Genomic DNA, 20337 nt, shown 5'->3' with positions numbered 1-20337 from the left:
TCATGAGCTGAAATAAAATACCCCAGAAATGTTCAATATTCACAAAAAGATTATTTATCACAAATGTTGTGCACAAATGTTTACATCCCTGTTAGTGAACATTTCTCCTTTTCCAAGATACTCCATCCACCTGACAGGTGTGGCATATCAAGAAGCTGATGAAACAACATGATCATTACATAAGTACACCTTGTTCTGGGGACAAAAGGCCACTATAAAAATGTGCAATTTTGTCACACAACAAAATGCCAGATGTCTCAAGTTGAGGGAGCGTGCAATTGGCATGCTGACTGCAGGAATGTTCACCAGAACAGTTGCCAGATAATTGAATGTTCATTTCTCTACCATACGCCTTCTCCAACATCGTTTTAGAGAATTTGGCAGTACGTCCAACCGGTCTCACAACCACAGACCACACGTATGGCGTTGTGTGGGTGAGCGGTTTGCTGATGTCAATGTTGTGAACCCATGGTGGGGTTGGGTTATGGTATGTGTAAGCATAAGCTACAGACAACGAACACAAATGCATTTTATCAATGGCAATTTGAATGCACACAGATACCGTGGCGAGATCCTGAGGGCCATTATCATGCCATTCATCCGCCGCCATCACCTCCTGTTTCAGCATGATAATGCACAGCCCCATGTCGCAAGGATCTGCACACAATTCCTGGAAGCTGAAAATGTCCCAGCCTGCATACTCAAACATGTTTTGGTTACTATGGGTCAACAAGTACGACAGCGTGTTCCAGTTCACGCCAATATCTATCAACGTCGCACAGTCATCGAAGAGGAGTGGGACAACATTCCACTGGCCACAATCAACAGTCTGATCAACTCTATGTGAAGGAAATGTGTTGAGCTGCATGAGGCAAATTGTGGTCACACGAGATGCTGACTGATTTTCTGATCCACGCCGCTACCTTTTTTAACAGATCTGTATTCCCAGTCATGTGAAATCCATAGATTAGGGCCTAATTCATTTTTCAGTAAAATCTTTGAAATTGTTGCATGTTGCATTTATTTTTGTTCAATATAGTTTTAGCCTGGCAGACATGCGACCCACCTGACTACACAGCAAGCTGTGACTCACTGGTCTGGTAACGCCAGAAGTAACATAGTAAATGTAAATCTGGGATAATCATACTAGGATGATATGTTATATTTGGTATATTTACATTAATTATACAGAAGGTTACTTAAGGCAAATCTAAAGGAGGGTGGTTGGTCGGGGTGAATGTATAACGCAAACGTCTAGCAACCCAAAGGTTGCGTGTTCAAATCTTGTCATGGACAACTTTAACATTTTAGTTAATTAGCAACTTGAACTACTTAATACTTTTAGCTACTTTGCAACTATTATCTGTTATCATGTTATATAACTCTTCCCCTAACCCTTTAACCTACTCCTAACATTAACCGTAACCCCTAGCCTAGCTAAGGTCAGCCAGCTAGCTAGCGTTAACCAAATTGGAATTCTTAAAATATATGTTTTGGAAATTTGTAACATATTGTACATTTTGCAAATTTGGAAAACATTTCATACAAATTGTAAATCGTAACATATCATATGAAATCATATCCACAAATTAACCTCTACGGCGTCGCCAGCGGGACGGTTTTGCAAACGTGAGCTAATGTGATTAGCATGACGTTGTAAGTAACAACAAAAACATCCCAGGACATAGACATGTCTTATATGGACAGAAAGCTTAAATTATTGTTAATCTAACTGCAATATCCAATTTACAGTAGCTATTACAGTAGCTATTGCAATGAAAATATACCATGCTATTGTTTGACGAGAGTGCAAATTGACAAGTCAACGGGGGGCTGCTTCCAGGGGCAGTTTAGAACTTGATAGTGGGTGCTGCAACCGAGGACAGATTATTTTTACGCGCTACCACAACAGAGGAGGAGAGATCTGTGGGTCTGAAGACGTGGGTGTTTTTTATGGCCCCACGCCCCTTGTAAATCTCAGGCCACAGACAAATTCCTTTGTCCTGTCACTATGGAGAACCAGCCTCAGAACATTAAACATGAAATAAAGGGACTTTGGAATAATGGTTTCCGTCAGCCACAATGGTGGTCATGACGATAGGTGGACTATGTAATTTTTGTTCTGTTATTAAAGGTTAATAGATGACGTTTTTACAAAAACATTGTAATGTGAAGGGTTTTCCTAATACATGTTTAATGTTTACACATTGTACGTTGTGTGGAAAATATCCAAATCAAAGAGAATGTTTTGGGGAAGATGAAATGTTAAGTTAGTTGTCTAAAATGGGATTTGAGAAAATCTAGCCTTGCCTCATTAACTTGGTACGTCCAGAGAATTGCCCTCAAGGCGGTTACGCCCACTTCTGACCCAAGGGTATAAAACCTGCAGCAGGGTCTGAAAAGTCAAACAACCCAGAACGCAACGCAAGTTTGAGGACAAAGAAATCCTTTTCTACCCAAGCTATGGATGAGTAGCTGTGTCTAAGCGGGTGAATTCAAGTCGAACCACCTAGCCTCCATCTCCCATCAAATCGTGGTATCTACAGGGTTTCATTCCTATGCTGTGAGCTCTGAGCTACAGAGCTGTCTGTCCTCAGAAGACCCCTTCAAGAGAAAGGGGTGAGGGAACAGACTCCTAGGCCAAAAGGGACACTGACACCGGGAGGACGAGCAGGGAGGTGCGCAGGAGAAGTGCGTCATCGAACAGAGAATCCACAGTATTACATCATTATATTCTCTCACCCATAGGGTCGGCAGTTTGAGGCAAGGCTAGAGTTAGAATAGCATAGCTGACAAATTCACCCAAATGTATATTTCTCGTGTACCCCTTTTGAAATTCCCATTGTGGGTAACACGCGCCATAGTGTGTTGGCCCGTTATACTAAGTTCTAATCAATAGCCTATAATGTGTTTTGTCCATGTGTATCTTTTATCATCATTTTAGCTTTTTAGTAAATAAATATTAAATTAAGATTGGTGTGGTACGAATTCATTAGTGGGACCCGGGTCCGTGCAGATGCAAGGGCAATACGACGTTCAGGGGCGGCAGGGTAGCCTAGTGGTTAGAGCGTTGGACTTGCAACCTTTCGGTTACAAGTTCAAACCCCTGAGCTGACACGGTACAAATCTGTCGTCCTGCCCCTGAACAGGCAGTTAACCCACTGTTCTGTTTCTTCAGGATTAGTAAAGATGTGATCAATACATGTTGATGATTTCATTCCTGTGCTGTTTGTAAATACCCTGGTAGGTTGACTGATAACAGGCTTGCAGGCAAGTCAGTTCAGGTTAAGAACAAAGAACAAATTCTTATTTACAATGAAGGCCTACGCTGGGCAAAACCCTAACCCGGACTACGCTGGGCCAATTGCGCGCCGCCCTATGGAACTCCCAATCACGGCAGGTTGTGATACAGCCTGGAACCCGAACCAGGGTCTATAGTGACGCCTCTAGCACTGAGATGCAGTGCCTTCGACCGCTGCACCACACGGTGGGCCACTTGATGAAAGCCAGTAAATATTTAGGTCACCCATTGCAGCTTCCCACAAGAATGGGCAGATGAACCTGTAGCCATATTACTTCAACAGCATTTAACATGAGATAATATCCTAAGCTTTACAGGAATGTGGCTCTGAATATAGACAACAACACCGCCCCCATTGGCATTGATGTATTTTCTGTAGATGTTATAACCATGTATTGCTACCATGGATTTCAGAGATAGTCAGAATATGTATGTCATTTGTTACTAGCAAGCTATCGATTTCATGAACCTTGTTTCTTAGGCTACAAACGTTAACATAGGCTATTTTTTAGCACAATTAAAAAACACAGTCCACGAATGTACCGTTATTGTAAAACATGATGACTTGTGTTTAGTAAAAAGCACTGATTAAAGGTCTAGTAGGTGGCTATTGCCTTACCGATGTATTAAAAGCCAATCTAATGACTTGTTAGGATATATTGCAAGTAGCCTAGTGTCTAAATGTTCCCCAGAATCCCCCTTCCCCAATTAGACTACTATAGTAGGTATGAACATACAATATACCACCAAAATATTAGGCCTAACTGGCAGTAGTAATCTACATGATCTGTGTCAGTGTGCATGAGTGTGTCACCCAGAATAGGTTTTGCTCTATAAGCCAATATGTACTCCATATACAGTGATTCGCGTTGTGGCCATTTATTTGACCGTGGAACATTTTACAACCCACATTTAATACAAATGTCACTTAAATATGAAAAAATATATCATGAATATATTTGTAATATATCAGGAATAAAAACAGGTTATTGACACGTTTCTACTATTATGTGGGGGACTTTTATTAAGAAAATGTATGAAATTTGGTGCTTATTTTGTGTTTCTGAGGAGACAGTGCTTCAGTTTGTGCTGATTGTACGGAGAGTGTGATAGCCGGTTAAATGGTGTCCCTTGGGAAGGCAAAAACAAGATGTTTGTCAGGAGAAGTGCAGTATTATCATAAGGAGATGAATACGAAGGAATAATGGAGGAAAAAAAGAGCGGCAGAGGAGGTCTAAGAGGGTGAGCTTGAGTCGGATAAAAATGGCGGTAAAAAGGGACATGGTTTGTTAAAGAAGAATGGTAGAAAGTGTAAGCAGAGTGAGCTGAAGACTGGAGGAGAAATGGAAGTGAATGAGGGCGAAGTATTGGAGGTGGAAGGTATGGTGAAGTTGCACTGAGGGTAAGGATAAAGATGAGTCTAACAGTAGGAGTGAAGTTTTTGCGAAAAAGTGGACCCTTGCCTTTTGGCTGATCCATTTGTGGTTTCAGGTTGGGTGAAAACAGAATCGGGTACTGTGGAATCTGTGAGGGTAACCAGAAGTGGTCTTGTGATAACTGTTTGTGTTTCAGCTGGTCAGAGGGAGAAGGCACTCCGCGTTAAACTAATGGGGGCAAGAAATGCTAATTGTTTTGCTCTCTAGAAAAGGGTGCCATTGAAAGGAGTGAATACTGGGGTAGCAGTAAATGTAAAAGTTGACCAACATAAAGGGGAAGACTGTCAGTGTTTGTGACGCTCGTCGTTTGGTGCGATGCAGACAGGGTGGCATGAGTGGTGAAACACAAGAGTAATTGTCTGTTCTTTTGAGTTTGATGTTGAGTCTTTGCTTGACAATGATGTTAGGATATATACAGTTGAAGTCGGAAGTTTACATACACCTTAGCCAAATTCATTTAAACTCAGTTTTTCACAATTCCTGACATTTAATCCAAGTAAAAATTCCCTGTCTTGGGTCAGTTAGGATCACCACTTTATTTTAAGAATGTGAAATGTCAGAATAATAGTAGAGAGAATGTTTTATTCTTTCATCACATTCCCAGTGGGTCAGAAGTTTACATACACTCAATTAGTATTTGGTAGCATGGCCTTTAAATTGTTTAACTTCGGTCAAACGCTTCAGGTAGCCTTCCACAAAGTGTCCCACAATAAGATGGGTGAATTTTGGCCCATTCCTCCTGACAGAGCTGGTGTAACTGAGTCAGGTTTGTAGGCCTCCTTGATCGCACACGCTTTTTCAGTTCTGCCCACAAATCTTCTATAGGATCGAGGTCAGGGCTTTGTGATGGCCACTCCAATACCTTGACTTTGTTGTCCTTTAGCCATTTTGCCACAACTTTGGAAGTATGCTTGGGGTCATTGTCCACTTGGAAGACCCATTTGCAACCAAGCTTTAACTTCCTGACTGATGTCTCGAGATGTTGCTTCAATATATCCACATATTTTCCTCCCTCTTGATGCCATCTATTTTGTGAAGTGCACCAGTCCCTCCTGCAGCAAAGCACCCCCACAACATGATGCTGCCACCCCCGTGCTTCACGGTTGGGATGGTGTTCTTTGACTTGCAAGCCTCCCCCTTTTCCTTCAAAGATAACAATGGTCATTATGGCCAAACAGTTCTATTTTCGTTTCATCAGACCAGAGGACATTTCTCCAAAAAGTACAATCTTTGTCCCCATGTGCAGTTGCAAACTGCAGTCTGAATTTTTTTATGGCGGTTTTGGAGCAGTTGCTTCTTCCTTGCTGAGCGGCCTTTCAGGTTATGTCGATATAGGACTCGTTTAACTGTGGATATAGATTCCTTTGTACCTGTTTCCTCCAGCATCTTCACAAGGTCCTTTGCAGTTGGTCTGGGATTGATTTTCACTTTTCGCACCAAAGTACATTCATCTCTAGGAGACAGAACACGTCTCCTTCCTGAGCGGTATGACGGCTGTGTGGTCCCATGGTGTTTATACTTGCGTACTATTGTTTGTACAGATGAACATGGTACCTTCAGGTGTTTGGAAATTGCTCCCAAGGATGAACCAGACTTGTGGAGGTCTACAATTGTTTTTCTGAGGTCTTGGCTGATTTCTTTTGATTTTCTCATGATGTCAAGCAAAGAGGCACTGAGTTTGAAGGTCATCCTTGAAATACATCCACAGGTACACCTCCAATTGACTCAAATGATGTGAATTAGCCTATCAGAAACTTCTAAAGCCATGACATAATTTTCTGGAATTTTCCAAGGTGTTTAAATGCACAGTTAACTTAGTGTATGTAAACTTCTGACCCACTGGAATTGTGATACAGTGAATTATAAGTGAAATAATCTGTCTGTAAACAATTGTTGGAAAATGTACTTGTGTCATGCACAAAGTAGATGTCCTAACCGACTTGCCAAAACTATAGTTTGTTAGCGACAAATTTGTGGAGTGGTTGAAAAACGAGTTTAATGACTCCAACTTAAGTGTATGTAAACTTCCGACTTCAACTGTAAGTTATCCTGTATGAGCTTTTGTGCCGATTACATTACGTTGTTGCAGGTGTAAAGCTTATGGGCATGTGGCAGCAGTGTGTAGGAGGGAGGTTCCTAGGTGTGAGAAGTGTGTCGAAGGGCATGAGACAAAGGAATGTGTAGCATTGGGGAAAGTAGTGGTACGTGTTAATTGTAGGGGTACCCATGGTGCTGGGGATCAGAAATGTGCGAGAGAGGCAAGTTGAGGTTTCCAGGGTTAGAGTAGTGCAGAAGTTGTCATATGCTGAGGCAGTGAAGAAAGTAGAGGAAGATGGGTCAAGGGGGATGGATCCTGAGAAGAGTGGTGTGAGTAGTAGATCTGTACCAGTACAGCGGGATAAACCAAAAAGTGATATGTGTCAGTATGATTGGATTTTTAACATTTATAGCAATGGTTATCAACTGTACTGCAGGGATGGAACGTAAATTGCAGGAAATTGAGGTTGTGGTGGCAGCTGCAGAGAGGTATTTGGGTGTGCGAGACTTGACATCAGAAGAGTTTCAGGGTGTGTTAAGTGGTGGTGTCCCATCCTTTCAGGTTGTTGGCCTGAGGTAGGACTAAATAGATTTAAATAGTGGGGTTATTTTTTTTTTGTTGTGAGTATTGTTATGGTAGGGTATTTCTTTATTTTTCAAGCAAAGTATAAGGGAGTTTGATGTGGGACTTTACCTTACAAAACAAAAACAGAAGAAAATAGTATTTATAACTTGTTTGTATTCTTAACCTCCTGGTTATTAACAAATCGACTTGCAGTCTAGTAGGTGGCAGTAACGCAGCATATTGGATGCCGACCACCGTTAAACCTCATCGAAGAAGACACTGCTTCACATACGCCATCATGCATTGGCATAGGAAGGATATCCCTAGCTAACTCTGTGGAGGGGAAACACAGCAGCTGTTACTAGCATTGCGTCTGAAACTCATGGAAAAAATTGACGAGTCTGCCGCCCGAGTATTAAAATTAAAAAGGAGATACGCGGTAAGCGGTTTTGTCCTAAATTGTATGCTTGAAGTGCAGTGTCGATATTCCGAAAAATCTGTTCTCGTTCATATAAAATAATACAATCGCACATACATTTCAAGGTAACGTTAGCTAGCTAACAGTTATCTGTATGTAGCCTAGCGCGTTAGCCAACTAGCTTTTTCCTTATTTTATATAAAGCTATTTTCATAGTTAACGATATAGTTCCAGCTAAGTAGGTGAGCCCATGCTATTGCCCCTTTAGCTTGTAGCGCTAGTATATTAGCTAGCATTGTTTGGTAGCTAGTCAGTTAGCTTGGTCAACAGGCGTGTGTAGTTAGCTAACTAGCTATGTTGCTCGTTTGGCCGAGCTCATATTCACGACTACATAGAAAGGTGACAGTTACCTCGGTTTTCCTCCAGATGTTTGTATAGCTGCCTCCAAATCATTCTTGAGATATCATGGAGGAAGAACAGGACTTTACTTTGAGCGGTCCAAATGCTGCCAGTATTGATGCTGATCTGAGTGAGTATGGATTTATCTAGCTAAAGACAAACTACATGTGCAATTGCGGCCTGCAATTCGGTGCATTACTGCATAAGCAGGAATCCCTCTTTGTACTTGTATTGGTCCATTTTTAAACTAGGACAGGCGGGGGCGCTCCAGGAAAGTAGGTGGCGTTAATGCACTATAAAGTTGAATGCCAGCCGCCTATAAACCCCGCAGAAGAAGGGACGGGGGCGACATGCAGGAAAACCCCTAATTGCGGACTGCAGTTGCACAATATTGCCTTTTTTAAGAGTTTAATGTCCAATGTCATGATGCATATAGTTTAAGTACTATTTTAAATTAATCAAATTATTGTAGCTAATCCTCAAAGCAAGTGAAGTATTTTTTTACAAGTCTTATAGGCTCCAGTTAATAACTGAAAACGTACTTAACTATATTAAGATGATAGTTCGCTCCAAAATCAAAATGTGTCAGCCTGTTTAAAACCTCAATAGTAGTCCATCAAGTTTGTAGCTCAAGCTGTTCTTCAAACAAATAGGAAAGGTTTGTGCTGGATAGACCACAGATGGAGTGGGACGTGGACTCCTCTTGACACGAGACCACCTTTGAGATCACTTATTGAATCTTCTGAACAGCATTCAAAACGGCACTGTTTGTTTTAGCCTATCCAGCACTGTGTCAAAGATAGCTAATGAGACCCTCTTCTGATTGGTTGTCGTGTTTTGTTTAACTGATAATTAGCTGTGAATGTGACAGCCAATTCTTCTTTGCTTAGTTTCCCTTGCTGATTTGAATGGGCTACCAGGATTTTATCATCAAATTCATGAAAACACGGTTGTGTGTATCAGTGACTTGTTTCAGGAAACTAGGCGTATGTCATTAACAGAATCTGATTTTTGGCAGAAATGCCTTCTGGAACTTGTGAACTTTCATGTGCCTTAATAAGAAACCTGTATGCCATCTGTAAATACGAATACAATTGTTAAATTATGAGCCAAGTTGGTTTAGCCATGGAAAAAGACAACCTTCCCGCTAGCCATGATTGGCTGGACATGCTGAGAGATGTGTTCGGATGGTTCTGCCATGTAGCATGCTTCTGTCTATAGTCATGAAATGGTCAGTATGTGTACCTTTTTAATGCAGCTTTTTTGAAAGATATCATGTAGTAGAACTGAATAACTGTTGCTCTTCACTTACTGGAGGACTGAGTTTTGAAATCATTGGAATTAGAGTATGATACTAAGGAGATGGAGAAAATTCTGGAGTTTGATTGCAAATATGAAGACTGAGTCGAAAAGAGAACACGCAGAAAGCTGTTGTATAAAACACATGTCTCTGGATAACATCTTCAAACTAAGGGCAACCATGGCATGCGTGACAGAGGGTGAAGCGTCCATCCATGTAAAATAGTCTAGCTAGCAACAATTTCAGATATTACATGTTTCTAATTTTGTCATTCGTTTTCATTTCAAGTTAGTGTAATGTTAGCTAGCTAGCTAATGTTAGCTGACTGGCTAGCTCAGAGCCATTTGCATTGCTAGTTATAGCCTAATGTTAGCTAGCTAACATTGAACCTGGTTGGTTAGCTACCTGCAGATTCATACAGGGTAATGTTATGAGTTGGGATTATGGTTAATTGTTTAGCTAGCTAGCTACATGTCTAAACAAAAGACTTCACTATGCAAGTAACTATTTCAATAGAATGTTGATGTCACTGTGACAACTGTTGATAGACGGTAGCTGGTAAATTCGCTCTGGCTATCTACTCAGATTTCAGAGCACTCTTTGTCTGATTGCCAGAACGCAGAATAACTGACGAACGCTCAACACCCGCTCAAATATGAAATATATTTTGATTTATTTCACTACATGATTCCATGAGTTAGTTAATAGTTTTGATGTCTTCACTATTATTCTACAATGTAGAAAATAGTTTTAAAAAATAAAGAAAAAACATTGAATGAGTAGGTGTTCTAAAACTTTTGACCGGTAGTGTATATAATGTGTTTGTGGATGAATGTACTTCTACCAGATGCCTTTTTATGAAGCTTTTGTGCATTTAGGCCGCTGCGCTACGTTTTTGCTCATTTAAAGATCCATTCAAAAAAAGTACTAAAGTTGAACAATTACAAGTCTGAGGGGGAAGTCACTACTTCCTGGTCACTTTCAGTGTATTCTGATGAAGTTCAGCTTTGCAGAACACTGATAAATGCAGGCCAAATCGCCCACCCCTATGTCTTACGATCTTTGATTTTGGAGTGAACCACCACTTTAAAGAACTATCTTTGAGAATCTGTATTTTATTACTTTCTGTTCTAATATAAATCAATTTCTTTCAGGGGATGACAACTTCGATAAGCTTGCTGCAGACTACTTTGGATCTCAGACTGGGGAAACATTGAATCTAAATGAAAAACCATGTAAAAACAGACTTCTGATCCAAGTGGGACTTCTGAGAGAAGACAACCAACTCTCTTGGGGGGCAGTGGTAGACTGGCTTCAAAAGATTTTCCCAATGTATCAGTCTGCAGATTTCCGTTGTCTGATTGAAAGAGGCATTGCAACAACTTTAAGTTTGAGTGGAGATGCAAGACAAGCCTTCCTTGAGTCAAATGTTAACTTTGAATTTGTTGGCCCAATATGTGACAGCATTGGAGTTGGTAGAGCTGATCTTTTGGAAATTACAGATTTTTCTGAGCAAGCAGAGTCTATTGAGGTCACAAATGGTTTAATACTTGAGTTGAGTAACTTTGTCATCAGGGAGAAAATTGACCCCATTGTCTTGGTGTCTTGGTTACGTCAATTTGACCCAGAGTTCTGTAGTGATGGTAACATCCAGAAAGCTAGCAAAATCCTTCAGGCAAAGCTAAAAAAATTCAGACTACATTACCGCAATTACCAAACAACCAGACATAGAAGAAATGCTCAGATGGAAACCTTCCTTCAAAGTCCATTTGAACTTGTTAAAGACCCAACTGACGGAAAGAAATCAGGCAAAAGAGGAAGAAAGAAAAGAGGCTTTTTGTCAAAACTTGATACGCCAGTGGTGAAAGTCTTCAAAGAAGAAAATGAGACTTTTGCCATAACACCAAACGAAGAGAGTGTATGGGAACCTTACTCTCAGGTGAAAGTGAAAGAAGAATACGAGTCTCCAAATGAAGAAAGTCCTCATGCAATGAACCAAAACTCGCTCAATTTGCTAGAGAATCCTGATGCAAGCAAAGGAGAAGCCCTCACACTGCTTGACATCGCTATGCTCTCTGTCCAAAAACTGTCAAGTGTGTATGGTGGAAAAACTGATGCTTCCAAACAAGTTTCCCTTGATCTTCTCAAAAACCAGTACACACTAACATGTAAAGAAAATGTAGCAATGAAATTCTTTGAAGAGAAAGTTGCGTCTCTTAAAGATCAACATTCCATGGCATCACCCTTGCGTTTTCTACACTACAATGCCCATTTTCTTGTTGACATTCATGACGCAATTGAACAGCAGATGATGAGCTTCGAAAATGAGATCATGCAGTCTACTGGAGAAAAACTAGGCCGTGACAGGAACCCAAAATTCCGAAGATTTGTGAACTTTTCTGAAAGTGCTACGTCACGCTACATCCACATGGCCTGTGATGTCTTGAGTCCTCGTGCTGCATCAAAGCAAAACTACAGAAAACACTGGATAGCTTTCTGTGAAGAGAAGAACAATCCCTCCAAACTAACAGTCAACCGCTCAAACCGATTTAATAACTACTTTGAGGCAGCAGCGGGTCTCATTCACCATCATGGTGAGATTGCCCTTTTCTTTTCCGACCTGCTCTTACTGAACAACGATGAATGCCCCAATGTCATTCTGGAGAGTGTTACTGATGATGCCAATGATGACGTCATACAGTCACTTGTATGCGTTCTCGCCATTGTTTACTGCAAAATCCTGGGGCCTTACTGGCAACTTCTGAAGAGCGGAGGAGAGTACTCACTTTTTAGCCAGTATATACTCTGCCTCTACCAAAAACTGCTTGAGTGGGCTAAGGATGCCTCAGCCCTCCTTGAGCCAGATACCATTGCAAATGTGTTTCTCCAGTTGCCTCTGCAAGAGAAGACCTTTGATGGGGTTTTTTCATACTTCACAACTGGCACGGGACACATCCATGTTGACCTAATAAGGGTCTGTCTGCAGAAGATGGTGAAAGTAATTGCGGCTGTCACTGAGGTCAATCTGAGTGATTTTTTGCCTGGAGGCGCACATTGTCACAACCCCCCTCTGGAAATTTCCACACAGCTGACAACCTGCACATTTTGCGTCTTGATGGCCGAATACCCCTTTGGTCATGCCTACCCATACAAAAGGAAGAGGCCAGATCGACTTACGAACCTTGCATCAAGTACATACGAAGAACCAGAGGGCCACTCTATTCCATCTGAAAGTGGTTCTCCTGCTGCTGCAACAAATGCAGAGAGGGCAACATCCGACACTGTTCCAAGAGAAGAGTACTCTCCTCCTTCCAAGAAAAAGTCTCTTGACCAAAGCAAGACCCAGAAGAGGCCAGTAGGACGTCCGAGAAAATATCCTGGTTCATTGACAAGGGACCAGCAAGACGAAACAAACAGAAACACGGTCATTGCTGCTGTTGCAAAAAACGGAGGACCTTGCACCTGTGAGCAAGATGTAGACAGACTATTGGCCCGATTAGATGGGACAAGCCATGCTCAAAAGCGCGAAGCAATCCGCTGTGAGATCACTTACCAAAAACTGGTCCTGGACTCCAGAGACGCAAGCCTGAATCATATTGGTTTTTCACTCGCAGACATGATCTCTAAGCTGAAAAGTGTGTTGCCTGGCGACGTGTGTAGTTTGGATGATGTCTCAGCCTCTGTACAAGAGAATGAGCATGCCAATGAGGACAATGAACAACAGAGCGAGCATGACACTGTCACTATAACCCCTGCTGATGCTCAATCTGGACAGAATGTTGACTATGAAAGCAACAAAGGGGTTTTGGGAAAGGGTCAAAGAAGTATTGACTTGGGTGGAAACAAAAACATTGTTTCCTACCAGAGCTACAGAGGTAACTTTGATGAATTTCCATAGATATTGTAGGAAGTTAGCAACAAAACTGACACATGCGCAACTATGGGGAAAAGCAGATGGGTTTTCTTAGACTGTTGATAACATGTCAACTATATTTTGTCTCTTATGTTTATTGAAAACAAAGTCTCTCAGTGAGCACTTGTCTCAAATACATTAGTTAGTTTTTGGTTCGCCTGCTAGGTAGAATATTTTAGCCATATTAGCATATATTAGACATCAGTCAAAACACCTCAAAACAAGGCATGGTATGGTATCAAGAATGAGATCAAACGAGCTTACAATTCACCACATGACAGTTTCTTGTCATTGTTGCTAGCTATCTGGCCATCCAGAACCATAGCACACAGCCTAGCTTCGCCCGAATCTCGTTAGTTGAGGCCAGCTTGATATGTCCCCAATATTGGAGCAGAAGCAAGTAAAGCATCTTCCCTGAGTTTGACAGAGCTTATTGATCGCTGATGACTGTCATTGCTCTTTGTAAATGGTACATGCCCAATACGTCACCCACACCAATTGTATTGGTTGGTCCTATATGCCCTTTGCCATTTTAGGCAGGGACATTTTTTTTTGTGGGAAATGTGTGTTCAAGACATGTTTTTACCATCATAAAATTGTATGTTTGATGTTTAATCTGAACAGACATTATCACGTGTGTTGCAACTCCTGTAAGTGACATGTTTTCTATTCCCCCCCCCTCAATTTATTTTTATTTTTATAAATCATCAATATTTCTGTTTGGATTCTAATCAAATGTGATGTGAAAGTTTTTGTATGATTTCACCTAGATGTATATTTTGTACCTGGAAAGAGAGGATGGAATGCAATATAATAAAGTTTTGTATACTTTCCCTTTTGTCACAGTGTTAATTGATATACATGCACATACGGTCAGGTCCATTATTATTGGCACCCTTGATAAAGATGAGCAAAAACATTACATTTGTTCTGTCTACCACACTATAACTTAATAGAATAGTTCACTCACACACACTACCAAGCTTATCTTGTTTGTGGTGCTGGGAGTTACTGCCCCAAAAGTCAACATTGTGGAAAAAAATAAATATCAGGCCACAATTTCCAGGTGTAAGGTTTGACGGTTTTACACTGAGATGCCATTTATCTTTTATGCAACCTATATTGGACTATTTAAAAGTATTGAATGAACATTTAAACATTCTTTAGAGGGTGCACAGTGGGTGTCTGTATTCAATTTGTTTTCCCCTTTATGTCACACTGGGTAATCTGCTGTTTAGATATGAACAAAGCACAACCTGCCACTGTTTTGGAAAAATGCTGAGGGATGGGGCTGGAGTAATGTAACCACACTCAAATTCATAGTGCGCTTGTGGATACAGACTGACCACGCATGAGATCAAAATGATAGTTTTAGTCATTTTTAAAATGATATTGTTTACAAACGGAGTAAAACAAGCTTATTGTGGGTTCTGATAGGGTAGGACAGTTGAACTAAGGTCATGAGGCATTAATAGGTAAAATTATTCAAGAATCAATGGGTATCATTCATTTAACTCACATAGATGCACCAAACGCAGATTGCCACTTTTACTGAATCAACTCTCAGTTCTGAATATTATTATAGGGATCAATGGACATTCTGAAGGGTTTGTTTGTGTGGTTATATAGCCCAGTAGGTCAATTAGTTCATTATTATGAAATGATTTATTTGTTAGAAGGTGTATTGGGAAGGTGAAGGGAATGCGTATTAGACATACCGACTATAATGCAGTTGTAGTCAATTATGTCAGTGCATTTATGTAGACCGTACTACAATACAATTGCATTTATAAATGATCGATCACATCTTGTTGAGTAACTCTAATACGTATCAGTGCACTCGATATTCACACCAGCACACTAAATCGAAGCACCGAGCGGGTGGATCAGTGTTCACTCTGCCTAGGGAAATGTGCCGCACTTCTCCGGTGCCATGCGCGTCGAACTAAATCGCATGCACTGTATTTAGCCTCTGATGTGCAGGAATGCCCGCCTTCACAATCCCTAGAAGCTCTCTGAATGGCTACATGGTAAGGGGAGGAGAATCTACTCTTCACATAACACGCCACAAATCATAGGCTGCGGACGCATTTACTCAACTCGAACATCCTTCTGGCTGACATTTTAATAAGACATCGGCCCCACTTTTCAAACGATACATAACGTACATTTTGTCTGTCTTCTTTGTCAGAGAGGCTAAATGGCGGGTACTTGGTGGAACAGTGCCGCTTTTACTCACGTCCTTGTGGCTCTTTTCGGTATGGGTTCCTGGATTTCCGTGAACTGTCTCTGGGTTGAGCTACCCGTGGTTGTCAGAGTTCTGCCTGAAGGTCAGTATCTGATTCTAAATATGTTTTCTTTTTTTGATATTCTTTCGTTGTCAATGCATGGTACCCTCTTCGTTTATACCATTCTATAAGAAATACTGTTTTGTCCTTTCACAGTATTACTATTGAGTACAGGCACTGTTGCATGAAGTCTAGGCTAAAAGACAGTAGCTTAATCCGGCAGTGTATTCTGATTGACACTGACCATTGTTTTATATATGCAGGGTGGAGCCTGCCAGTCTATCTGTCAGTACTGATAGCCTTTGGGAATATAGGTCCGATTGCTGTGACCATAATGCATCACTGTGCCCCAGGACAGTTAAACGAGCGCCTGGTCATCCACAGTATCCAGGTTCTAGCAGTGGTGGCATCAATCTTCCTAGCCATCTTTTGGTCACAGGTGGCCACTGTGGCAGGGGAAGTGAGATCTGTACCATATCTGCTGCTCACGTTCATTTTGGCTCTGGTTTGCTGTACATCCAATGTCACCTTCTTGCCCTTCATGTTCCGCTACCCCCCTCAATACATCCGCACATTCTTTGTTGGCCAGGGGCTCAGTGCCCTGTTCCCATGTGTTGTGGCTTTGGGGCAGGGTGTGGGGAAATTGGAGTGCAAATTGAACAATGGCACAGTACAGGCACACTACCTGGAAGAGAACTTCCCTGCCCAGGACTTCTTTTGGTTCCTGTTTGTAATGCTGACAATCTCAGCCCTCTGCTTCATGGCGTTGACGCGTAGAGAAATAACAGAGCCAGCATCACAGGAGACCCCAGAGCCTGAAGTGGTGACGACAAAGGAAAATGGGGAGGAGACCCACCCGCTCCAGAATGGAGGAACACTGTTGTCTGAGGACCAGGTGGAGTTGGAGAAAGCATCCCCGGTCCAAACCTTCTGGACGCCACGCAACATCTACCTGCTGGTGCTACTAGGTGTGTCCAACGCCCTGACCAACGGAGTCCTTCCCTCTGTCCAGAGCTTCTCCTGTCTGCCCTACGGCACCATGACCTATCACCTCTCTGTGGTCCTTGGCAACATTGCAAACCCACTGGCCTGCTTTGTGGCCATGTTTGTCCTTTGCAGGTGAGTGGATATGACTGAGTTCGACTGCATGATTAGTGTGTAGGCCTATACCACACTTGTGTGTTGCACCCTCATGTACAGTAATTTATTGATAGAAATATATTGATGTATGAATATTATAATGTAAGTATGGACGGACACTAGGCCTAGATATGGTTTGGAATAATTGTACATGGTTTATTAATGTTAAGTCAGGAGATCTTACTTGTGGGTGTGTTTTCCCACTCTGTGTTGCAGGTCATCTGTGGGTCTTGGTTTCATGTCTGTAGCAGGGGGGGTCTTTGCAGCCTACCTCATGGCTTTGGCAGTGCTCAGCCCCTGTCCTCCTCTCTTGTGGAGCCCTGCTGGTGTATCCTTGGTGGTAAGTCATTTCAACCATCATCTATTAACTACTAGGCCCGTCAGTGCTATCATTGTGGACCTTGTTCTCTACAACATTGATTGAGGCTACTATTAATAATGAAATCACTTTTTGTCTTGAAGTGCATTCACTTGCTGGGTTGCCAATATTTTGTGTAGTGTGTGTGTACCTGTAATGAGGAAATTAAGATCGCTTTAGATTAGGTGTAATCCAGACCTGAGTTCCAATACATGTGTATTAACTATTTGTCATTTAAATACTTATATTCTGTGTATTTGAGTGCTTTCAAATAATGTATTGCCAAATCAACTACTTTTATTTGAACTATTTTAAAGTCTTTTTTTTATTTAATTATCTATAAATAACCAGCAATTTGAAACTATTTTCAAATAATTGTTTCCAAATACATTATTTCCAATAACCCTAGGACCAAAGAGACCCGATATCGATTTTATGGGAGTATTTTAATATTTGCATTTTAAAATGCATGCCAATACTTTCCAAGTGTATTTGAAAATGCATACCAAAATACATTCCAATATTGAACTATTTCTATTTTCAAAAAACAAAAAATTCAAATGCTTACTTTAAAATGTATATGAAAGTTATTAAAATAATGAAAATAACACCCAGGTCTGGTGTGATCAACACAATGTGTAGCAGATTTAGAGTATCTGTAACCCGAACGATTTCCACACGGTCACCTCTTTGTTTCTACACAGGTGGTGTCCTGGATCATCTTCACTGGTCTCTTCTCTTACCTGAAGGTAGTTATAGGGACGCTGCTCCACGAGGCTGGCCATGCTGCTCTGCTGTGGTGCGGTGTCTTCATCCAGGCTGGCTCACTGATAGGAGCCCTCTCCATGTTCCCCCTGGTCAGCATTTACCACATATTTGCACAGTCTGAGGACTGTGTGGACAAATGCAGTTAGTTAGGCACCAGGAACCACAGCTGGGTGATCACGTCAGGGATGGAAGATGGAACACCCTTTCCAGGCCCAGAAGGGTTGATGGGGGGGTTCTGTAAGGGCTGAGGAAAGGCATTCCAGGGGTAATGGGAGCATTGAGTTGCTGTGTCCTGGTTAAGGGGATGTAAGTGCCTGTGATGCAGTGCCGCAGGGGATTTTTAAAATTATTGATCTAGTTTCTTGGTTTGCTGAAGGAGCTGCTATTACCGGTATGTTTTTCCACTAAATCATGTGACAAGACTTGTTTAATCAGGGACTGAATCAATAACACATTCATCCAGTTTGGCTGTCCCCAGGCCTTAGAAGTAAGAAACAAACACATTAATGGCCAGTTTCAGAGAGACAGAAGAAGCCCAGTCCTCGACTAAAAAGCATGCTCAACGGAGATCTCCAGAGAATGCAGAGAGTCCTGGACAGGGCTTATACTTTGACTTGGAAAGTGGCCCTATGAAACTCAAAAACCATGTTTCCATCCACAGCTTTCATGTGATTTAAAGTCATATCATTTAAAACAAAAATCATGACAGCTGTGATGGAAACAGGACAGGTCGGTACAATTTTATAAATGCTGACCGATCATTTCCTAGTTCGACAAGGTGGGATCTTTGTGTCTAAAATTAATAATGCGAGAAATGGCAAATATTGACAATCATCATATCGAAGTCAACTTGGGATGATATGGTGTGTGGTCCTCCCACTACGTCTTGGAGAAACCGTGCAGTTCATTAGGCTACAAATGATAAATTAGGCTATAAATGATGAACTTCACAGGATTGTGAAAGTGCAAGGTGAAATTGATGCTTTATCTTATTCTGGTGACATGATGATCAATGCTTGAATGTTGTTTGACAAATTAACAGATTCTCGCTCTTATTCATAATCATCTCATGTGGACTAGCCTACCCGCACAGCCTGTCCGCACTGTATCTGCCGAATGTTGGTACGTACAAAGACCAGAGTAGGCACATTTGCTATTTAACGCAACAGTTTTTGTGACGACTATCGGAGAGTTTAGAGTATTTGAAAATGCGATGGAAACCCATTGTACTTTAGGTTTTTATTTGTTACATGAAAACGTACATTTTGTGTGCGCACCTCTTTTTTATCAACAAGTAACAAGTCAGTTTGGTGGAAACATACCACTGGTGGAATTATTTAGTATTTTTTAAATGCAGGTTTTTTTCATATTTGGATGGAAACCTAGCTATAGACAGGTTTTAATACTACTGTTTCTCATGTATAAATACCTATCCAGAGCTGACCAACAATTAATGGATACAAGTAAATCATTTTATCCGTGCCATTGAAGGATTTAAAATGTAACTGGAAGCTATTCACTTTCAGCCATAGACTGAAATGTTTAATTTTAGTCCTCTGCTTGTTCTTTTTTTAATACAAATGCTGTCCACTTTGCTAAAATCAAGGGCAGCCATTTAATGAATTGACATTCAAGTTTTGATTTACTTAGTAAAATTATTTAGTAAAAATATGATTTGGTTTTGCTGCTGAGTGGGGTTGTTATCATGCACTGTTGTGTATCCAATCATTATTATTGCTCTAGTAAAGGAGTGTTTTAATCCAGGCCTGGAGGTCCAGAGTACTGCTGTTTGTCTGTTCTACCTCATAATCACCTGCACTCACCTGGTGTCCCAGGTCTAAATCAGTCCTTGATTAGGTGGGAAGAATGGAAATCAGCAGTGGAACTGGCTTTGAGGTCCAGGTTTGAATTTGCCTGTTCTAGGAGATATTTACGTCTGTCACTTGGTATGTCATTGTCTGCCATGTCAGAATCATCATTCCAGAGAGATTATAGTTGAAGCTTATTTTGTGTTGTCCTGATAATTCTGAACAATTACTTGTTTATTTCCCTCCAGATTATTTCTCCATACACAATGGGATTGTTTCTTTCTACTAATGCCTTCGTCTCCTGTTGTGTATTATCATCCATGTAATTTGGTGTTGAATCCTTTTTGATGTCCATTTTTAAAAAATTATTAACCATTCCAAATGCAATGCCAAATGTTAGCCTTCCTTCAGATAACATTTAAATGTTATCTTGCTATCTAAAACATTTTGGTAACGATGAAGCCTCTGTCTTTAGGCCAAAACACCAGTGCTAAGTCTGATAATGTAAATGCGACCTAAGTTAGCCTACTAAACACATCATGACTGAGACACAAGGGGTTTTTGTGATTTCAGCTTCGGCAGGAATAAAGAAAATGTAAAAATCTG

At 41.1% G+C, this 20337-nt stretch overlaps 3 protein-coding genes across 3 annotated transcripts in view; 2 read left to right on the top strand and 1 right to left on the bottom strand.

Moving 5' to 3' along the window:
• The window catches only part of fbxl6 (F-box and leucine-rich repeat protein 6), a 25796-nt gene extending 17489 nt beyond the window's left edge, over nt 1-8307 (bottom strand). Inside the window, exon 1 of the mRNA XM_042295736.1 lies at nt 8168-8307. The gene's annotated coding sequence lies outside the window, so the exon portion shown is untranslated. The remainder of the gene's footprint in view (nt 1-8167) is intronic.
• On the top strand, nt 7579-20337 carry slc52a2 (solute carrier family 52 member 2). The gene is made up of 5 exons (XM_024441872.2): nt 7579-7778; nt 15561-15699; nt 15921-16776; nt 17014-17137; nt 17860-20337. Exons 2-5 carry the CDS (start codon nt 15570-15572, stop codon nt 18067-18069), a joined length of 1320 nt encoding a protein of 439 aa, XP_024297640.1. The 5' UTR covers nt 7579-7778; nt 15561-15569; the 3' UTR covers nt 18070-20337.
• On the top strand, nt 8184-14202 carry LOC121838614. Its single transcript, XM_042295735.1, has 2 exons — nt 8184-8286; nt 10611-14202. The coding sequence occupies exons 1-2, from the start codon at nt 8223-8225 to the stop codon at nt 13352-13354; spliced, it is 2808 nt and encodes a 935-aa protein (XP_042151669.1). The 5' UTR covers nt 8184-8222; the 3' UTR covers nt 13355-14202.

This window comes from Oncorhynchus tshawytscha, linkage group LG13 (genome assembly GCF_018296145.1).
Source record: "Oncorhynchus tshawytscha isolate Ot180627B linkage group LG13, Otsh_v2.0, whole genome shotgun sequence".
NCBI classification, from domain to species: Eukaryota; Metazoa; Chordata; class Actinopteri; order Salmoniformes; family Salmonidae; genus Oncorhynchus; species Oncorhynchus tshawytscha.
This window is presented reverse-complemented; position numbering and strand designations above follow the sequence as displayed.